The sequence below is a fragment of the Gallus gallus genome, chromosome 3, assembly GCF_016699485.2.
Source record: "Gallus gallus isolate bGalGal1 chromosome 3, bGalGal1.mat.broiler.GRCg7b, whole genome shotgun sequence".
Lineage (NCBI taxonomy): Eukaryota > Metazoa > Chordata > Aves > Galliformes > Phasianidae > Gallus > Gallus gallus.
The window spans coordinates 35499295-35520775 of NC_052534.1; the positions used below are offsets into that span (position 1 = coordinate 35499295).

General features: G+C 39.5%; 1 protein-coding gene across 2 annotated transcripts; it reads left to right on the forward strand.

Moving 5' to 3' along the window:
* The first annotated feature begins 1728 nt into the window (after nucleotides 1-1728).
* Nucleotides 1729-20339, forward strand: OPN3 (opsin 3). Of its 2 annotated transcripts, XR_003074523.3 has the most exons (5): nucleotides 1729-2137; nucleotides 13591-13910; nucleotides 14924-15175; nucleotides 15742-15874; nucleotides 16947-17082. XR_003074523.3 is itself a non-coding variant. In XM_426139.7 (4 exons), exons 1-4 carry the CDS (start codon nucleotides 1786-1788, stop codon nucleotides 17208-17210), a joined length of 1188 nt encoding a protein of 395 aa, XP_426139.2. In that variant the 5' UTR covers nucleotides 1729-1785; the 3' UTR covers nucleotides 17211-20339. The 2 variants fall into 2 exon arrangements, 1 of the variants encoding a protein (XP_426139.2); XM_426139.7 differs by lacking the exon at nucleotides 15742-15874 and having other exon boundaries at nucleotides 16947-20339.
* The last annotated feature ends 1142 nt before the right edge of the window (nucleotides 20340-21481 follow it).

Here is a 21481-nt window from a genome sequence, read left to right on the forward strand (position 1 = left end):
TTTGCATGTAGTCTATCATGCACAGGTAAACCACTTCTACTAACAAAGAAAGCTAAAAGTTAAGCCTTCCCTAAAGCTCGTACTGTTCTGTTACTGGAAGCTTTGAATGGAAGTAATGTGTTCTTCCACTAATCTAAATTTCAGAGTGGAAAACGGAAATGATTTGAGAAAGATTTCTGCTGCTTTTGTAAGCAGCAAAGACACAAGACCAGTGATAAAGTGAACTGGCTTTTTAAAGGAAGTTTCAGTTATTGAATATATCATATTTGGTGGATTTGAAAATATGATAAATAAAGTTTATATTGATAAGAACAGATACTTCAATCAGTGTTTCATTTTCCTGACCCATTGCATTCCAACACTATTTTGTCATATAAAATTGCTACTTGAAGCCCATAATTTGTATACTGGAATGCATCTTTGAAGATATCAAGACCATTTCAACTACCTATATTTTCAGTCTCGGTCCACAAGAAATCATGCTCTCAGACCAACTCTTTAAATACCAGTATTCGTATTGAGAGGGAAAAACAAGGAAACAAACAAATGCAAAATAAGCAGGTAAAATTTGCCAGGCCACTGTTCCACAAAAATCCTGTTGCTTCCACAGGTGACGTATCCAATTGTTTATTTTTTTTCAGTCTAAACTCAGAATAGATCTACAATGAATTTTATCATAGAATCACAGAATGGCTTGGTTTTGGAGGGGACTTTAAAGATCATCCAGTTCCAACCCTCAGCTTTGGCAGGGCTGCCACCCACCTGAGCATCCTGTACCACTCCAACAGCTCCTCATCTTTCTCATGCTGGGTGCCCCATGTCTGTTCGCAGTATTCCAGATGGAGTTTACAAGGGCAGAGTAGGGTGAGACAATCACCTCCCTCACATCTGTGAATGCTGGTCCACACCAGCATATACAGTGAACCTTCCAATCACAATACATGTAGGTCAGCTAGTAAAGAAAACAAACGAGGGTCTTCCCGTAGCTAAGACTGATGTTTGTTCTGGCACGATGTGTTAAGCCTGAAGCCGTGCTGAGCAAAAATTGCTGGGATACACATTCAGAGAGATGCAAAGTTTGCATAACTTAGTTTGTATAGCTAACCTAGTACAGCTGGAGGCTGGTAGTGCACACAGACTTGTGCACAGGAAGGTTTTCATACATGCTAGAAACAACGGCGTAAAAATTGGTGAGTTTGCAGTGTGATCTTTGGTTCCTGCCACAACTTACTTGCCTCGTGTCTGACAAAAAGGCTTCCACCTGCCCCACAAGGTTACCCCTGACAGGACGCTGCCAGCCACTTCGTGAAGGCGCAGCTGTTACAGCCACCTCAGAGTGCCACAGGAAGCACCTTGCTTCTCTGCCGCCAGTCCTAGGTAGGTGTAAGTGGAGACTGCTAACTCCGCCTCACTAGGAGATGCACACACAAAAAGAAGCCAATCCGAATGTAAACTGTTTTCACAGTAAGGGCTTTTACTGGTGAAACGTCTGGATATTGGCTTAGTAGTTTCTACGCCTTCCTGAAGCACAGCTGAAAGGCCTGCCCCGCACGGACGGCAGCTTCACCGAGGCCAACAAAGCGGAGGACCTCAAGAACGTGGGACTACCCAATGCTAACCACACGTAGACTGCTCAGTGCAGCAAGCGGCAGTGAAGCTTGGGAGGTGCCACGCCTGGGGCGAAGGGCGCGCCCTCCGTGGGCGGGAAGGCGGAGAGCGCTCCTCCTCCTCCTGCCGCCCCGGCTAGCGGCTGTCCTCCGGCCGGGCTGCGGCATGCACTGAGCAATGCACTCGGGGAACGGCACGGGGGCGACGAGCCGCCCGCAGCTCGCGGCGGCGGGGCACGAGGTGCCGGGCGAGCGTCCGCTCTTCAGCGCCGGCACCTACGAGCTGCTGGCGCTGCTCATCGCCACCATCGGCACGCTGGGCGTGTGCAACAACTTGCTGGTGCTGGTGCTCTACTACAAGTTCAAGCGGCTCCGCACGCCCACCAACCTGTTCCTCGTCAACATCAGCCTCAGCGACCTGCTGGTGTCCGTCTGCGGCGTCAGCCTCACCTTCATGTCCTGCCTGCGGAGCCGCTGGGTGTGGGACGCCGCCGGCTGCGTCTGGGACGGCTTCAGCAACAGCCTCTTCGGTGGGTGCCGCCGCTCCCGTCCCTCTGACCCCTGTGGGCCTGCGTCCCTCCCCGCTCCCTGCCGCCCTCCCGGGGATCCCAAGGGTTGCGGCCCCCGCCGCCAGCCCGGCGAGGGGAGCTGCCCGCTCGGCGGCCGTCAGGAGGCACCTTCCGGCCGCGGGGCGGGCGGCCGAGCTCGGGCGGAGTTCGCCATCAATTGGTTCCTCTCAGTGCGAGAGGAAACCTGTGGAGAACGGCCAGAACGTGGTTAGAGGTGCCCGTACGGACTTAATGAGCGTGAAAGGTTGTGTTTTCAGCGAGAAAGCGCTACAGTGTGTGGATAAGGAGTATGTACGGTTTCGTCAGTGGAACTGGTAGGAAACGGAGCGTTCGCTCTCAGTGTCTCCTTTTACCGCGAAGGGTGTAGCCTCCCCAGGGGTCAGACTTCTCTGCATATAAAACTATCCAAAACGTGGCAGCACCCTGAGGTTTTTTCTCTTTACGAGAAACTCACTGTGATTTTTCAGCTACAACAGTGTCACAGGGCTATTTAGGCAATCGCTGATTGCTGTGAAATGAGATGTTAGCACTACAGGGGCACTTCCATCTAAAAAGCAAACCAATAATTGAAAACCAACCACCACCAACAACCCACACATTGGGTCTCGGTCTTCTTTCCTGAAGTTTGTATTTGCCCTTTACGGAAATCTGCAGAGGATGCAGTCCGGCTGTGTTTTAGACAGATGTGCTATCTATTAAAAGGAATAGAGAGATTTGTTTTTTTACTGACAAAGGATGTTGTAAAAAGCACATCTGCGTTTCTAATGGTGAAAGTTAGCATCCAGTCACTGACAAAATGTGAAGTTCCTTTTTTTCTGGCAGAGGTGTGTAGATGAGAGGTGGGTCACTGCGTGCGTGCACACAATGTATGATCACAGAAAGTTGGTGTTGTTAAAGTAAAATAATTATTATTATTATTATTATTTGTAAGAATTGTAGCTCTCCTGCCTAACTTTCAGTTCACATAATTCAATAGTTTGCTTTTGATGGGCTGCTGGGAGGAAGGTGTGTGCTTCCTCTTGATGGATTTGGCTGCTGCTGGATAGCACTGCCAAAATGCTGGATCTTGGAAGGCAGGGTGCGTTCAGGAGGCAGTGAGACCTTTGTGCAGGGTTTGACATTGCGTAATTTTCACTGTGCATAGCTCTTAGACTTTTGTTTCCTTATGTTAGATGGGAAAGTACCAGGGAGCCCAGCTAGCATCAGTCTGTCTGCATCAGTCAGCCCACTCAAATGCTTCCAACTGATTCTACTGGGCAGCTGAACGTTAAGCTTGCACAAGAGAAGTTACATATTGTTCTGTTCCCATCTTTATCCTTTATGTTTTACTTAGGATTTTTGGCGAAGACATTTTATGTAGAGAGTCAAAAAATAAGATGTGTAGTAAGGGCAATGGAAAAAGATGGTAATCATCTCTTATCTTCCAAACTTGGAATAAATAGAAATAATGAGATGCGAAATGTTTGACCATACACGACTTTTCATTTCTGTTTTTAGCAATATGTTATGTCACTATATATTCCATGCTGATGCTTTCTTGCACTGCTTTGATATAAAACTTATTTCCAAAGAAGTAAAATTCATGGGTCTTATATACAGAATGATCCAGATAGCTTTTTTTTTTTTTTTTTTTTTTTCAAAATTGCATCTTGTGCTTGGTTGGTCATGTTATTTTCCTCTTAGATAGCGTGTGTCATTGCAAAGAATTTTTTTATGATGTGTTGAAGTATGTGTTTGTGTGTACAGTCTTTCACATGGAAGTGGAGAGTAAGTGTACCACTTAATTCAGGCATTCAATATTCTTGAGCACTGCTTCATTCAGCTGCCTTGTGAGGTAATAACAAATTTTTCACTTGAATATTATAATTTGACTCTGACCTAATAAAGTTAATTCCAGCCAAAAGGTTCCCTCTCGTACATATTTTTACTTCCAAATTCTCCGCTGGAATTACAAAGATTGTTCTCTTCTGTCAGTGAAGATTAATAGTTCTCCATTCTCCACCTAACTTAGTAGGACAGCAGAGGCATGTAAATACTGGGGAAAAAAAAATGCCCTGCAGGTAGCATCTTAGTTTGCTGTTTATCATCTGGACTACTGTCACTACAGCTTCTGTTTTCCATTTTAATATGCCTATGAAGAAAGCAATGACTTAAGGATATTTTTCTATTTTGGTGGTATCAAAGAGGCCGATTGGAGATTTCATTCAGTGTAACCAGGTATTGTACTTACAAATACAGCTCTCTCTGTATATAAAAGCTCATGTCAACTATTTTCTGGAGGTGAGGGTTGGCAGGGGGAAAATAAAATAATGAAATCTTGTATGCGTAATAACTAGTAGTTATTATTAAGTGTAACACTCTTCTTTTGAGAACTTCGGGGAATAGTACACTATCTGATCAGATGAAATGGACAGCTTAAATTGACATTTAAAAGTAGAGGCCTCACTAGCTAAGCAAAATAGTTGCAGCTTTCAACTTCAGTAAATCGGAGTGACTTAGTGAAGACTTTTCTAGAATAAAGGGGAGGAGGGTATTTCTGTGGAGTATATTTACTCATAATAACAAATACTGCGAGGTTACTTTACTGCTGTGGATATTTGTCTGCTGGGTTTGGACACATTTCAGCTCATTTCACACCAAATTACCAGAACCTGCTTATTTAAAGTGATATGATTATATTCTTGAGTGTTAAACTTGGTCTTTGATGCACAAGCCATTGTGCACTCTTCTGATCCAGAGGCTGTTCAATTTCAAGCTATTTTTTTTTTCTTAGGAGAGCACCCATGAAATCAGTCTAAGCTGTCTTCTGCAGTTAGAACGGTTCAGATGGAAGGGTCCTAAAAAGATCATTGAGTCCAATGGCCTGACAGCTTGAGGGCAAACAAAAAGTTAAAGGGTATTGTCCAAATTCCTCTTGAATGTTGATAGGCATGGATCATCAACCGCCTTGCTAGTAAGTATGTTCCTGTGTTCACACTTGTAGTAAAACTTTTCTGAAACTCTCCCCTGCTACAGCTTTTTGCCATTATCGTTTTTCCTGTGATTGGTTTCCAGGAATTGGTTTCTAGGATTGGTTTCCTCCTTGGGAAGTTGAGAGCAACCAGGTCGCTTCTTGGCCTACTTTTCTGCAAACTAGGCAACCCAAGTGTCCTTGGCCTCTCCTCATAAGGACATGCCTTCCAGAAATAGTTGTATAGTCTGTAGTTGATGTATAGATGAGAACTTGGAGGAAAGCTTTTGGATTTGAGATGTATAAGGCTGGAAAGCACTACGCCTTCTATGCCTATTATTGCAGCTTGTTCTAATAATTTGTTATCATGCCGAGTTGCAGACCCTCTCCTACCTCTGCATTTGACTTCTTCTGATCACAATATTCATGTCATGAATTCAAACTGCCTCCTTGAGGAAGATGAATGGAAACAATTTCAAATAGTGGAATTATATTCACTATTGACTTTATAGCACTTCAGTCTTGAGCAAGTTAGGTTTTCAACAATTTAAACTACAGTTTCTCCTTACTGTGAAATCGTTTAGAATATGTGATTAAAGCTACTTTAAAGTAGTTGTGACTTTCATTTTGAACTCGGAGTTTTTTTTCTCAACAAGTTTTGAAAATCGGATTCTTTCCAATTACTGTAACTAATAATCCAAAATTAGGATTCATTTTGAAAGTCATGATCATGCAGCTGCATTTTTAATTGTCACCTATAATGTTACAGGTAGAGTGTGTCCTTAAAATAAACATTTGCATATTCAGAAGTCTTTGTTAAGTCACGATAAATCCTGTTTGCTTGTTTGTTTGTTTTGAGAGCCCTCTCTGCATCTCTCGTAGAAGCATTACATCAGAGAATCTGAATATTTCCTTTGCAAAAGTGCTTCTGATTGTACCAGACAATCCAAAGGACTGGAAGCCCATGAGAACTTCAGGCTCTATAAACAAACTTACACATTTTATAACAAAGTAAAGTAACAGATTGATTGTCTGCCTAGGGATACACAGCTATTTTTGTGTTCCTTGCAATAGTCTTCTTGTGCATTATCATAACTTTATCACTGTACAAGCCTGTGTAGCAATTTGCTTCGTTTTTTTGTGCAAATTGGGACTTACTGTATGTAAGACAAACTATAGTTTAGGTGCTTTTATCATCACAGCAGAGATCATAAAAAGAGCTTCCATTTGCCATTGCAAAGCCATTCTCAGCGCTCTGTATACCAGTGTGGGGAGAATGACATAGATCAAATGAGTACTGACAAGTTTAAGTTTTGATGACATGGTAGTATGTCATGGACAATAATCCCCACCTAGCTTAGTTTACTGAGTTCTGACACTTATTTTTTTAACAGGTGCACTGTCCTGATGGAATAAAATAGATACTTCAGTTAAGTGACGTGTGAATCCCACAGATTAAACCTTTCCATAGAGGTGTGCAGTCAGTTCAGTGCTGGTATCATTGAGCCTGCTCCTCTCTCTGTATGTGAAAGTTTGTAAAATCTTTTCCTGTCTATAGTAGTCAATCAAGCTGCAAGCAGTAGAGATCTGTGTAATCTCTAAATCTGATTGTGTTACACAACTCAGGCTTGGAAGGTTCTGTGTTATTGAGAGTGTAGAGTCTTGGGTCTAAGAGCAAGAGAAAATACTTGACAGTTAAATACACCCAAATGTCTTATTTAACAGGGATGATTACCCGTTTACCTGAAGTATTTGTTTAGTTTTGGAATAACTGGCTAAGAGCATAATAATCTTTATGGGCATCTGTTGGCTCTTCACAAATAAGATTTTAAAATGATAGTGACTGTTGTAGAACATGATTTGTACAACAGAAGTGTGCATCTACAGGTTTACCTGTTTTATTTCTACATGCTGTGAAAGAATGCTACCCTGTAACACCATTTTGCATTACCAATGTATGCTACGTGCACTGATTTAATATCAGTAAAAGCATTTTGTTACTTGGCAGACGGTTTTAGGATCTTGTGTTACAGACAGCTGGAGACTTGATCAGCATGCCTTCAGCATTAGCGATTTGTTTGCGGTGAGTTAATCACTTGCAGTATTCAATATGGAGGAGGTGATTAATTCCACTGTACTTTTATAGTACAGATGTATATAAAATATACTTTCAAGTCTGTTCTGTCCAGAAGAAGTGATTTTTGTCTGCCTAAATTGGACTGCAGTTAAAATTTGCTGCAAGAATAGCAATGGTAATATGCTCTTTGACGGAAGACTTTGACTGTCTTAGAAGTGAGTCTCATTGCTGCATTATGTTGTAGTTATCTTGTAAAGTTGCTCAGTCACCTGAAAGGTGTCACAATATTTTGTTCTAATTAAGATTTAGAAAGAGTGTACACACATTGTGTGAAATGATACACTGAAGCTCGGATGGATCATAGAAACTAAGAATTGTAGAATCACCATGGTTGGAAAAGACCTTCAAGATCATTCAGTCCAACCATCCACCTAGCACCAATACTTCCCCATTAAACCATGTTCCTTAGTACTACACCTAAACACTTCTTGAACATCTCGAGGGACAGTGACTCTATCACCTCCCTGGGCAGCCCTTTCCAGGGCCTTACCACTCTTTTGGAGAATAAATTTTTCCTTATATCCAACCTGAACCTCTCCTGCTGCAATTTCAGTCCATTCCCTCTAGGTCTAACTCTACTTATGCAAGAGAAGAGGCTGATCCTCACCTCATGACAGTCTCCTTTCAAGGAGTTTTTGAGAGTGATAAGACCTCCCCGGAGCCTCCTCTTCTTCAGTTTAAGCAATTCCAGTTCCCTAAGCTGCCCCTCATAAGACTTGTGCTCCAGATCCCTCACAGCTTCGTTGTCCTTTTCTGGACATGCTCTAGGGCCTTGATGGCCTTCTTGCAAAGAGGAGCCCAAAACTGAACATAGTACTCAAGGTGTAGTCTCACTTTTTGGAACTCTGTTGAGCAGTTCTCCACGGTGACTTACACTGTGTAGCTGGAGGTATTCCGTGATTTGTCAAGAGTAATGTGACTTCTGGAAAAACCCAGGGTACAGAAAAGATAGAATATCATATATGAGAAGTGAAGAAACCTACACCAAGCACAGTATTTCAGTAGGAAAGTAATGTTTTGTTCTGTTCTGTTTGTTTGTGTTTAATTGTAAGGAGTAGTGAACTGTTTTGTATTCTCAGCTCACCTACTGGAGAAGAGGACAGGCTGCAACATAGAAATTGCATGTTAGTAGCTTAAACAAGAAGACGCTTTTGTTCTGCTATGTTTGACATACACAATTTAAATGAGAATGACTCCGTTCATACCAATGTAATCATAGGTTTAATTCAGAGTTAAAAGTAGTATCTGCAATTCCTTAACTGTTTATAATATATATATATACATATATAAATATATATATAATATATACTATATATTTATATATATATATATATTATATTCCTTTCCTGTTTATAATCAGTACTTAGGGAAATAAGTATTCTCTGAGATGAAAATCTGTAAATCAGAGAAGCATCATCTGTAAATATCGGTTAGTCAAGTCTTCCAGAAGGAGTTTGGAAGTCTGTGATTTGCTAGTAAATTAAATTCATCCTCAGAATGTCAGGCCTTAGTCTTGGATGAGCATAAATACCTTCAGTTAAAAAACAAAAAATATTTTTAAATGCATGATTTGTTAAGAGAATTAAAGTATTGAATTTTCATATTTCCCTACTTTGCTTGAAAAAAAAGTGCAGTTTCTCATACCAGGGGCTAATACCCAAGTAATATCCATAATGGCTTTCTGTAATGCTTTTTTTCTTTTTCCCCCCTAATCAGCATATACTTCATTATATTAAAATGTAAAACTCATTCAGGATGAAATCTACATCATTTGTAGAAAAGCTGCTTAGGGGAAAAAAAAAAAAAAGTAAAATTATGTGCTTTCCTCTGTGCTGGGCCACAAAACCTGATTCATATGTGGAAAAAAATGGAGCTATGTACGTACATGTAAATAAAATGAAAGGTGACTGGAAGCAATGTGAGGGCACAGATGATGTGTATAGCTACTGGGCTAAAAAGATTTTTCTAGGTGAGAAGTGCCACTATTGATCCCAATCAAAGGATGGCATTATACAAAACACCACATTTCTGTGGGGGCTGCACAAGAAGCCCAGCATCTGCGTGCTCTTGTCAGATCCCTGCCAGGATTTGGCTTGATCTAAGTAACACCTTTATGTTCAAATAGGCATTTTCATTTTGTGGTGTAGCAGCTGTGTATGGCCATCCAGAACATGACTTGTCTTTAGTGTCACTGTTGCCACTGCTGAAACGCACCACCCATTGCCTCACTGTGGTCACATCCACTGTTTGGTCTCCACAGACATTCAGCAGGTGTCAGTGAATGTCAGTAGGTGCCGTTTTGTCTGTATGGAGGACTTTAATGACACTCCTTTCCTTCATATGCTCTTCCATGTCAGATGGCATTCTGTCAGACTGTGTCTCTGCTGCCATCTGTCACACAGCAACAGCATGTAATGCAATTTTGGCAGGAAGGGTTCAACTTCTACTGCCATACCACCAACATCTACCTCTGACATCATTCAGAGCTACCCTTATGTGAGATTTTTTTTTTCCTGTGTGTGCCTACTCTAGATAAAAATATGTGTAGAGTTCCTTTCTTTCCTGCGTTAACAGCTACAAGTTCAAAGTGTCAGTTGATAGTTCCTGCTGCTCCACATGGGTGTCATTCCACTCAAACTGCCAGCTCAGCACTAGGGGAAAATTGTGGCCTTAGGACAGACGTGTTGCATACCTGAAGAATATTCCACTTACTTGATATGTGAAATGTCATGGATCTAGCCTTTGAAAGAAATGATCCATGCTACAGTGTCATCTATAAAAGAGAATCTGCAGAAAGTCTGACTAGCCAACATAGAGCTAAGTAACAGATGCATGCATCCATTTGTGAGATACTGAGGACAACGAATAACCAACTTCTGCTGCCCCTCAAGCCCCAGGAAGGCTCAACCTCACAGGATATGGAGTCTTATAAATTGATACCATCAATACTAAGGGTAGTTTCTATACCATCAGCAGACATGTACTTGCCAGTGTCTGTGGTTCAGCTTATGATTAGTTAAAGAATATTTGAATGCTGGAGAACAGGTGGAAGGTAAGTCCTGGGATCTTTTTGAAACTTGGCTGTGTTGAATTATAGCTAGATTCAACATGGAGATACCAATATTAAGAATTCATCTGTAGTTGGGGGGGAACCCCAGACCCACCTTCTGAACACTGCTGGCTTCTGATGAGGTTCTGCTTCCCCTGGAGCTGCTCTGGCTCAGAGACTCTCTGGGTGCTGCCAGCCCTGTGCAATGTGCATGCACTACAGGGAGCACCTCAGTGAGAGTGGGCAAGTTATGGAAATTAGAAAACATACCTCTTTAGAGCAGATCTTGATATTCCTCTTTTTACAGTTATTTCTGCTTATCATCTACCACAAATAGGCAGGCATGACTCTACAGCATATATGCCTTTTGGGGGGAAAAAATTCTCTACAAGTTGTCTTATCCTGGAAGTGCATTTTGTTTCAAACTTTTTTTTTAATGGTAACTACTTTGACTGCTATGTGTGCTGTATTACAGTAGAGATCCAGCATCAGAGAGAGGAATGTAACCTGATATGCTCTGACTGGCATTACGTGCCTTATGTCATCAGACCCTTCCCAAATACCCATAAAACCAGCACTTGCATTTCAGTATGCATTGGATGACAAGGTCCCTTTTTCTAGTAGAAAACTGAGGTTTCCTTTTAAGGAGCGCTGGTTTCAGGCTTGAGCTAAAACTATTTGAAGAACTATGTGCAACTACCACTCAGACATACTGAACTTCCAGTGGCTTTCTTGAAAATGTCAAGGACTCAGTAAATTATTGATGCTGAACTGAACACCTGTGCTTTCAGATTGTTCAGCCAAGCATGTGTGCTTTTGATTTTGTCATAGCCAAAATTCAGTGCTTGCATACAAATATGGGTGTGAAATATTAAGTGTACATGGGGGCACTACTTGTTAAATGATTTTGTAGGTACCTTATTTATCATCTTGATGTCCCTGAGCTTCTAGTGGAACAGAAAGAAGCAATGCAGACCAAAGGATTAAATTAGGAATTTTGCCCCACCATACTGTGAGGCAGAATCCTCTTGTTCTACATTGTTCACAAACAAAGCCGCATACACCAGATAACCTAACTTTGCCTGGAGTTGAATGATGCGACTTCTCCTTCATAACCACATCTGTGGATGATTTTGTTACCCATCAGGTAAAATTTTATAATTCCTAGTCTTTGTGCACAGAGATCTGGGAGGTGATCTTCATGCCTTACCTTGTGGTCAAGAAGTAGACTATGTTTAGTTGTATAAAACATTTACCTATGTGAGTATAACAGCATAGAATATCACACATATAATTCTGTTGTTTTCTAATTCCTGCTAAGATCTTGCTTAATTCCAAATCCTTCAGTCCATTTTCAGTATATTAGGTCTTGTATAGGGATGCTGCCATAAAGAACTTCCTATCAGCTTAACTAAAAAAAAAAAAAAGGAAAACCTCAAGTCTTTCTGAAACCCTCAAGTTCACATCTGATAGGCCAGTTTCTCTTTAAAGCCATGAAAAAGAAACTCATACAGCAATGACTTGCAAGAGAAAAAAATGAACTACACACAATTAAGAAATGACCTTGCTTAAGGTCATAGACCTTAATATAGACCTTGCTTTCTGCATGTCCAGCAATGTCTACTTTTCTTGTGCTGAAAGTTTAAAGATAAGACTTTAAAAATGTACATAATTAAAATTTTAAGAAGTTAATTGTTTCATTTCATGAAGAACAGTAACAATGAAGTGTCTCATTTTCCATTAGTGTTAGTGCTGTTAATCAAGAAAGCTTTTTGAACCCATAACCTTTTTAAAATAAAAAAGATCCTTAATACTTGCAAAGTAAAGCAACTTTTCTGATAGAGATCTTAAAGCGTGTCTTATGAGATGCTTAGTTAATCAGCAAAACCAGCATACTATTGACAGAGAAATTAATTATTTCCCTAGATTTTTTTTATTCTTACTTGTATTCCTAAAATTCACATTGCTGGTGTTTAAGCACACTATTGTAAATTTGTATTGCTTAATGTTTTTTCAAAGCAAGATGAGAAATTTATGATATCCTTTGAAGGTTTCTGATGGATATAATGATTATTCTCTTTTTAGCAGATCTGCACATTTAACTGTCTCATAGCTGTGTAAATATGTATTACGACTGATGGACTGATGTGAATGCAGTTGTAGAATTGAAACATCATGTGTATGTGTGATAAATACTCATGCTTTTTTTTAGATGAAGCGTACATGCTTGAATATACTCACAGTGTGCTGTGAAACCCTTTTGTGTGTAGATTGAGTTGTTTAAAAAGCTGTGTATATGAGCTTGATGTCTGAATCATAACAGATTTAAACTGACTGATGTATGTATAATGAGAAGATTTGTTCTTGATCATTAAATTTCACAGACCACTCAAACTGAATTCCTTATATTCTAATCAGGACAGAATTACCTTGACTTCATTAAATTATAAAAGTGTCTGGATAGAATAGTTCTGAGAGCTGGAAATGACACACAATTTCTGTCATGACAAATTAAGCATGTAGTGTATTAGAGGTGGGCAGAAAAGCACAAGAACGCAGAAATGATTGAAATGAAGACTATGGTATTTTTATGGTATCAGCAAGATAGAAAAGGACGCTCAAAATAATCAGATCTCTTCCCGTCAGAGCTCCCTCAGCAATGTAACGCTTTGCTTTAGCAGTTGTTCTTTGGAACAGAAGGTCTTAAATGAACTCTTTAAAGAATCTGAAATTCTGCTAGTTATTTTGTTCACATTGCAGGTATATTTCAATGCTTCCAGTTCTTGGATGCTTTCGTTGACCTAAGTCTCAACTCTGAATTGCCTGGATTCCTAATAGGTTTGGTTATTCTTAGTTCTTGCATTTTTATGTGAAAGGTTTTTCTTAAAAGGACAAAAGAAAGAAAGAAAGAAAAAAGAACAAAGCAAGAAACCCCAGAACTTTGAAGCATGAGCCCTCAATAATAAAGTAATGTTTAGGGAAAAGTACTTGCTTAGTCTTTCTTTTTGCTTGTTCTGCTTTCTTTTTTTTTGCCCACCATACATAATGGGTCATATTGCAGTACCCTGCTCTGAGTAGTTCTGAAGTAAGAGGAGCTGTTTGAGTTAGTAGATAAATGATTACAGAGTTGTCACCAAAAAAGCCTATTGGTGTTCGATTCATAATATGAGCAAGCTAATTTTGAGTTAAATGTTTCATTTGCTTCAAGCTTATCGGGAGGACTTCAGTCCAATTTACAGTGTTTGTGAATGATTAAATTAATTTTCCTTTTCTTACAGGGATCGTTTCAATTATGACTCTCACTGTTCTTGCCTATGAACGCTACATTCGAGTAGTCCATGCAAAAGTGATTGACTTCTCTTGGTCTTGGCGGGCTATCACATACATTTGGCTTTATTCGTTAGCCTGGACAGGAGCACCTCTTTTGGGCTGGAACAGATACACACTGGAAATTCATGGATTAGGTTGCTCAATGGACTGGAAGTCAAAAGATCCCAATGATACCTCCTTTGTGCTACTTTTCTTCCTTGGCTGTCTGGTAGCACCTGTTGTGATCATGGCCTATTGCTACGGCCATATCTTATACGCAGTAAGAATGGTAAGTTGATGGAAATAAGACTTCTCTGAATAGAATATTTTCAGTGAAATGCTGATATTGTATATTAAATTCGGATCAGAGCTAAGTTTACACTCTCACTTCCCATTCACGCTTCAGGACCTTAATGTTTAGCTACGTCAAGGACCGTTAGAAAGGATGTACAGTTGAAGGAGAATCAACCTAGAACTATGAAAATCTATTTGTTGAGTAGTAGTTTTACTGGGCAGTGAGTTATAGATAAATAGCAGGTTAGGGAACTGTTCGTGCTTACCGATCAATGGCAGATCCTTCCTTAAAAAGAGAGAGAAGAGAACTTTAGTTGCAGTTCTTAACATTAAATCACTCTTTCTCTCTCCTCCCTGTTCCTCTTGAGAGGATAATCATGTAAAATTATTCCAAGCCCTATTAAACAAGTTTTGCATGTTCAGGCCAGATCTTCAGGTATTAGAAAGTATTAATGTTTCATACTCTGTGGATAATAAGTCTAATGATGTTATTCAAGTTTGTGGTCAACAGTAACAGTAAAGCTGACAGCTCTTGTAAAGAACATTCACAAACATGTCTCATTTTTCTGCATTTTATCACATTAACTCAGATTACATTGGTAACCTGCTGCCTAGAATTCTGCGTTAGAGATTTTATAATTTCAGAGTGACAAACTAAGTGGCAGAGAAGTACAGAGAAATCTGTTTATCAAATTGTCATCAGCAGTCTTTAGAGGAAAGAAAAAAAAATTGCAATCTCACTTAAATTTTCAAACAAAGGACCAGTAAATGTAAACCAAACCTGTTTATGTTAATGGATGAAAAAAAGTCAGTTCTCTAAAGTTTTTATATTACTTAATATACACAGTAAAAGTCTGGGAAGCATGATGCAAGCTTTCAGAAGAGTTCCAATTCATAAAAGGAGCATATAACCATGTATGTCTAAAACTGTTAGTGAACTAGTTTTTTATAAATAAAAATAGAACTATACCGTGCTTTTACTTTAACATTTTCCTTTGCCTTTTACAGCTTCGATGTGTGGAAGATTTTCAGACTTCTCAAGTGATTAAACTTCTAAAATATGAAAAGAAAGTGGCTAAAATGTGTTTCTTAATGATCTCTACCTTCCTTATTTGTTGGATGCCTTATGCAGTCGTCTCCCTCCTAGTAACATATGGCTATAGCAACCTTGTAACTCCCACAGTAGCTATAATCCCATCTTTCTTTGCCAAATCAAGTACTGCTTATAATCCAGTCATCTACATCTTCATGAGTAGAAAGGTAGGTACAGGAGGATATTGGAGCTGGCCCTGGATATGGGTTGCTAAACCCCAGGGGTAGAGAGGGAGGAAAGGGGCTGTAGAACTGTTGAACTTCATTTAGAACCTTGACAACAATCGTATTCCAAGAGAGTATTATCAATTGAGTGATTTTAATATAGTGGCTCGGACTCTGTACATAGATGTCAGACTGATTTGTTTACTCTGATAAAGATTTTCTAGGTTCTGATACCCAGAAGCATATCAAATCACTACCAGGTAGAAATGCCAGTAAAGTCACAGCCAGGAATAGAATGATTCAGCTAAGTGTTTATGCTGGGTTGCATCAAGTACTTTTCACTGACCTGTAATTTCAGATTAAGACAGTAGTGATAATATTTTTGCTTATCTTCTGGGAAAATTTGGGAATGAAAAACCAATTCTTCACTGTTAGGACCTTCTTAAGTCTGATCTATGCTTCCATGCTATTCAGAAGTATCGCATTAACTCTGAAATATTCAAGGCCTCTGCATGACCATTCTGCTGTGTTTTCACATAGCATCAGATCACCTTTCATTGTCTTTTTAGGTTCCCTTCCCAGCAAGATCTACTGCCTCCCCTGTGTCAGAGTAGGATTAATTTCCTGTTACAAAACCTGGTTCCAAACTGATGTGCCAGAGAATTTATTGTATTTTGCTAGACAAACAAAGTAATTGGCCAGGTAGGATAATACAGAGTAATCCGTGAAACAGCTAACTGGAAGGTGGTTGAGAAGGATGTCCTACTACATTTTCAGAGAAAATGTGTTTGGTTTTTTTTTTTTTTTTTTTTTTTGTGTGTGTGTGTGTGTGTGTGTGTGCTCTTTGTTTGTTTGTTGTCTTTGTTTGTGTTTGGAGTGCTCTCCAAGAGCGCTCCAGGCATGCCTTGTTATGAGTTAAAAGGCAGATGCTGGCATATTTCTTGTAAAAGCAGAGAATTTCCCCAGATGATCATACTTGAGCTTTAGATGTGCACAGACATGGAACTACTGAATGGGTGCATCTTATAAGCCCTCGTACTTGAATACTTTGCTTTGTGAAGGCAAGACCAGAACTGGAGCATTTAGAACGATGCTGCTTCTGGAATTGTCATTTTATTTACTGGTGAGAGCTTTCACTGAATATCTTGCATTTTTTAGTATCAATGTAGAACAGACTACCTGTATCATAAGTGGCTTCTAGTTAGCTGAAAGACTTCCTTCCCCATTCAAAGGGAACATTTTAGTTCTGCATTACTGACTTCTGAAATTTTATTTGATATTGTTGTTCAATGATTTTGTTAAAATTTCAATCGCTTGAGTTATGTAAATGGGAAATTTCACTTTCATTTAATTCCCCTTTGCCCCTTGTTCCTTCTCTTTATCTCCTCTGATGAAGTGCTTCTGAGAATATTCTTCCTTTGCTCAATGAAATTTGCAATTTCTTAAATACTCAGATGGAACAATACTTATGGCATGTTCTGAGGCTGAGTCTTCTTGTTCTTTATTGATTGCAGAGCACTGGTAAAATATTAAATTGCATTTTGGTACCCTCTACTAGGCGTGTCATCCTATGTCCTTATGGGCATGTGGGGAAAAAGTGCTTGCTAAAAAGCCACCATGTTCATTACAACATTGAAACCAACTAAGAACAAAGGTGGGATAAGGAGAATTTGGTTATTTTGAGTAATTTACTGTATTACCATCTTCGCTAGATCATACATAATAGTGAACACTTAGGAAGTTGTAATTTCACGCTGTTTATTTCCTCTTGCAGTTTCGACAATGCCTTTTGCAACTCCTGTGCTTTCGCCTGATGAGATTCCAGAGGATCATGAAAGAGCCCTCAGGAGCAGGGAATGTCAAACCGATACGACCAATAGTAATGTCTCAGAAAGTAGGGGACAGGCCAAAGAAGAAAGTGACATTCAGCTCTTCCTCCATCATTTTTATTATCGCCAGTGATGACACTCAGCAAATAGATGACAACAGCAAACACAATGGGACAAAAGTAAATGTCATCCAAGTAAAACCACTATAGGGATGAGCTACAGAGACATTAGAATCTGATGCACTCCAGTCAGTGACTGTTTGAGCTGAAGACTGGTTTCAGTTATAGTGCCTGTGGTCTGCCAAAGGAATTCGTATTAAACTGTGAAGTACTGAAGGAATTCTGCATTGGAAGCTCTGTAGGCAGTTCAGTTTTGGTCACAATATAGAAATCTTCACATCTGTGCCAAACTTGATTAATGTTTTTATTCTGAAATTTCTTAAAGCATATCATAGTGTATGTAATGGATTGTACTCTACCTGGAAGCCAGTAAAGAGAGGAGTCCTGCTGGGGTCTGTGCTGGCACCTGTCCATCTTTGTCAATGACCTGGAGAGGTGACAAGTGCATTCTTATCAGTTTTGAAGATAACACTAACCTGGACATGAGCAATCTCTAGGCTCAAGGACGGGATTGTTAGACCCGCCTCATTAGATCACATCTACACTGCATCCAATTTTGGAACTTCCAATACAAGAAAGACACCTGTATGCTGCAGTGAATTTATTGGGCCTGCCAAAATTGTCAGGTTTGGAGCACTTGGCCTGTGAGGAGAGGCTGGAGCCAGTTGCATGGGAGAAGCCTGGAGAGAAGAAGTCTTCAGGGGAATGTAATAGCAACCTTCCAATAGTGACGAAACAGTTTTCAAGAAGATGGAACCAGGCTGTTCAGGGTGATGCATGCTGAAAGGATGAGAGATGAGCACGAACAGAAAGGATGAGATTCAGATAGGATATAAAGAAAATCTTTTTAACTCTGAGGACAGCTAAGCAATGGAACAGGTTAGAATAGAGAATTCCTAAGGTTCCTTCAACCTGAGTTATCCTGTGATTCCCTAAACTGCCAGCACTTCCAGTGCACAGAGCTCTTAGGAATGAGGGGGAAATATTTGAAATTGGCTGGGGTTTAGTTTGTCTTACTTGATGCTTTGCAGGGAAGAAAAAAAAAAAAGTGACATCCACAATGATTGGGGCAGTGCTTAAACCAAAAGCCTCCTAAAGGCCGTCCATGTCTACTCAGTAAGCCATTCTCTTCTTGCTCCCTGGTGGAACTCCTGAGCTGTGTTGTGTGATAAAGTCATACAAATCAAAGCTCCACTGAAAAACGGTCAGTGAAAAAGGATAATCAGGGTTGTTTTGGTTTTGCTTGTTTGTTTGTTTAAGTATGTACTTTATGCATCTTTACCCCACATCCATTTATTATACATGTTTAACAGGAGCCTTGTGCTATATTAATACTAACCTGCTCTGGCACTTTGGCAAGAGTAGTGGCTAAAGAAGAGCAGGGGAACTTTTGCCTACATTGTTGTGTGAGTAATGATTGTCCTATTTATTGTTCAGTAAACAGAACAGAAACAGGTTTTTCTCACCTTTGTAAATGTTGATCGTACCAAATGACAATGGCATTCTGCTCTGGACAGGGCTGCCTGTCATGTTGGATGAATGTTTGAAAACTAATTTTGAGTTATGGGAGCTGATTCTCCATCACATCCATTACGCTGATGTGATTTATTTGCTTCAGTCTAATAAGTGGGCAGTGTGGATCTGCAACATGCAGCTTTTCCATCTTGGTAAAAACTGTGACAGAAGCTATTAAGTAACTACTTGCTTCCTCTAGAGGTAAATCTTTGAGAGGTATAAGGGCAGTGTGAAGAATAACTGCCAGGACCAGGAGCCATTGATCTCATGGTCAAGAATAAAACTTCAAATAAAGGAAAATCAGACCCCAAATACAGAACCTTTTGGCCCCAGTCATTGAGGATGTCACAGTATTCCTGGGAGTAGAGATTGATGCCCTCAACTCAAAATACATGTTTGTGCATGTGCTTTTGAAGAGGCACATCACTTATACATGTGCCCCTCTAGAACATGAGCACTGGCATTATATTTAGAAGTACTTCTAGTGTGCGCTCTGTTTTCTAGATTAAATCACAGGCTAAGAGAAAACATGATAACTACTCATTTCTTTCATGTTATTTTTGTTTTGCTATAAATGCATAGAGAAATTGTCTTAGGATGTCAGGGGTTTGCCCTTACAAAAAGCATGCTTGTTTCAATGTCAGCAACTTTGTTTTCAGCCAGTGATCACTATATCTATGCACTTTTATATTTACAAAAAGAGAAAGATGTACCCTAGCATTGCATACAGTGATTCCATCCTTTTAACAAAATGTTTGATATTTTAGTGTTTATGTATATTGAGCCTTCAATAAGTGATTAAATTTATCTTATTTATATTAATGTGTTCTCAGTGAAATATTTTTTCCCACAGAGAGAAAGATGGTTTGATATCACCACCTGTTGGAGGCAGCTTAAAGGGTATCGTTAGGCACTGAAAAAAAATAACATTTCAAGATTGCAGTTGATATTTTGTAGAACAAATACAAATTTGGCATAAGGAGAAACTGTTCAGATTTCCGAAGGTAAAATTTAAGTAATTCAGAACCACCATACTTGGAATTTTTAATAATTCATGGAAGATACGATATTTACTGTGACAATACCCTGAACAATTAAAGTTACATTACAGTATAGGAAAGCTAATCAATTGAAACTGTTGTAAATTTGTTATTTTGACTACTTCATGTAAATTGGTGGCCTAAAATGATAGAATTTGTAAACTGTTTAAAGTAACTTGTTCTTGCAGCTCTGTAAAATGTCAGTAGCTTTACAAGTGCTGCTATGTGCAGTTGGCATGCTGTGGTCCCATTTACTCATATTTTAAGTGCAACTGTTTTCTGTGAGTATATGCAGCACTGACACAAAATTCACACTCTGCTGCAGAATTTATGTATTGTAATGTTTGATCTTGGGAGCATCACCAGACTTATTATGACTAACATTTTACAGATTTGTTATCATTTCTTAATTTCAAATCTTTTTTTGGTCTGTTCTGAGGATGAGTCATAAATGGCTAGTTCATTCCAGCAGAGATGCAGAGACTTTTTTCTCCCATTCCAGGGAACAGAAGAGGAAGAGACAGCACTGAGATTTGGATCATTAGCTGTACCTAAAGTAACAGAAACGCAAAGAAAGAGGAGAAGAGGAGAAGGGAGAAGAGGAAGTATGGACCAAAAAAAAAAAAAAAAAAAAAAAAAAGGAAGGGAAGAGAAGAGAAGGATACACAATTTCAGGAGGTATTAAATAAGCAAGTTGATAAGAATTTTCATGATCCTATCAAGCAAAGAGAAGCAGCTGCACCACGACAGCTTTAAAGCCAATTAGAATCATTAAGGCTGGAAAAGACCTCTAAGATTAATTTCTTTTAATAAGATTTCATTGATTTTTTTGTGCATTAGTGGAAAAATACACATGATGGTTTAGCTAGAGCATTGTTTGTAACCCTTGAAATGCAGGAGCCTGAAACAGTGAAATTGTCTCCCAACAGCCAGTAGTGCATCAGCACTCTGAGATATATTTCTACATCTCCTTCATGTGCCGTGTTTTGAGGCAACCTTGACCCTAAGGCTGTGTGTCTGTGGCCCTGCCAACACAAGGCCTCTGCTGCTGCCCTAAATTTCACAGAGACTGGAAACTATGGGATATGCAATGCAGATCTGCTGCAGCTTTATGACCTCCTGCTTTTTCAAGTCCTAGCATATGCTAGATTTATGCTGAATGTAAATGTCTTCATGCAGAAAAGTTGGGTTTATGGTACTGAGATATAATCTTTTACCACAGTGATTAAATCTGTGAGGCAGTCAGTATTCACAAACATTATTCTTCGTGTATCTGTCCTTCCCATAACAGCAGTAGAAAAGGATGCTGTTTCCGGCCAAAATACTGCAGCAACAGCTAAGTGAAATGGGCATTCAAGTGTTGTGTAGTGTTCTTTATGGATGGTTTAGCACAGCTTTTAAGAATATATTTATTCTGAGCTTATATCAACAGCTTTCATTTCAATAACAGAATTTGATGTGAAGTGTTGGGACTGAAAGGAATGGGAGTATGGAACAGAGAAGGAATAGGTGCATAGAACTGTTAGTAGTTGGGGGTACTTTTCCTCATGACTGGAAAGTGATTTTGTCTTTGATGATACAAGCATCCACTAATTTCATCAATTACAGTACCTATCACTGCTGATGTGCTTTGGAAAGTCTCTTCTATAAAATATAAAGAGAGTGCATCCATTTATTGGAAGAAAATAATTTGTAAAATCAAGAGCCAAAGATCTCTGAAGTTATTTTGGAAGATACTACAAACTGGAAGCCTGAGAAAACAATTAGCTACTCTTTTCAGACCTTAGTGAATAGAAGTGGCAATGG

Coding starts and splice junctions, on each gene's coding strand:
- OPN3 (XM_426139.7), top strand. CDS start 1,786: ATGCACTCGGGGAACGGCACGGGGGCGACGAGCCGCCCGCAGCTCGCG. Junction 2,138..13,590: donor CTTCAGCAACAGCCTCTTCG/GTGGGTGCCGCC, acceptor CTTTTCTTACAG/GGATCGTTTCAATTATGACT. Junction 15,176..16,946: donor ACATCTTCATGAGTAGAAAG/GTAGGTACAGGA, acceptor TTCCTCTTGCAG/TTTCGACAATGCCTTTTGCA.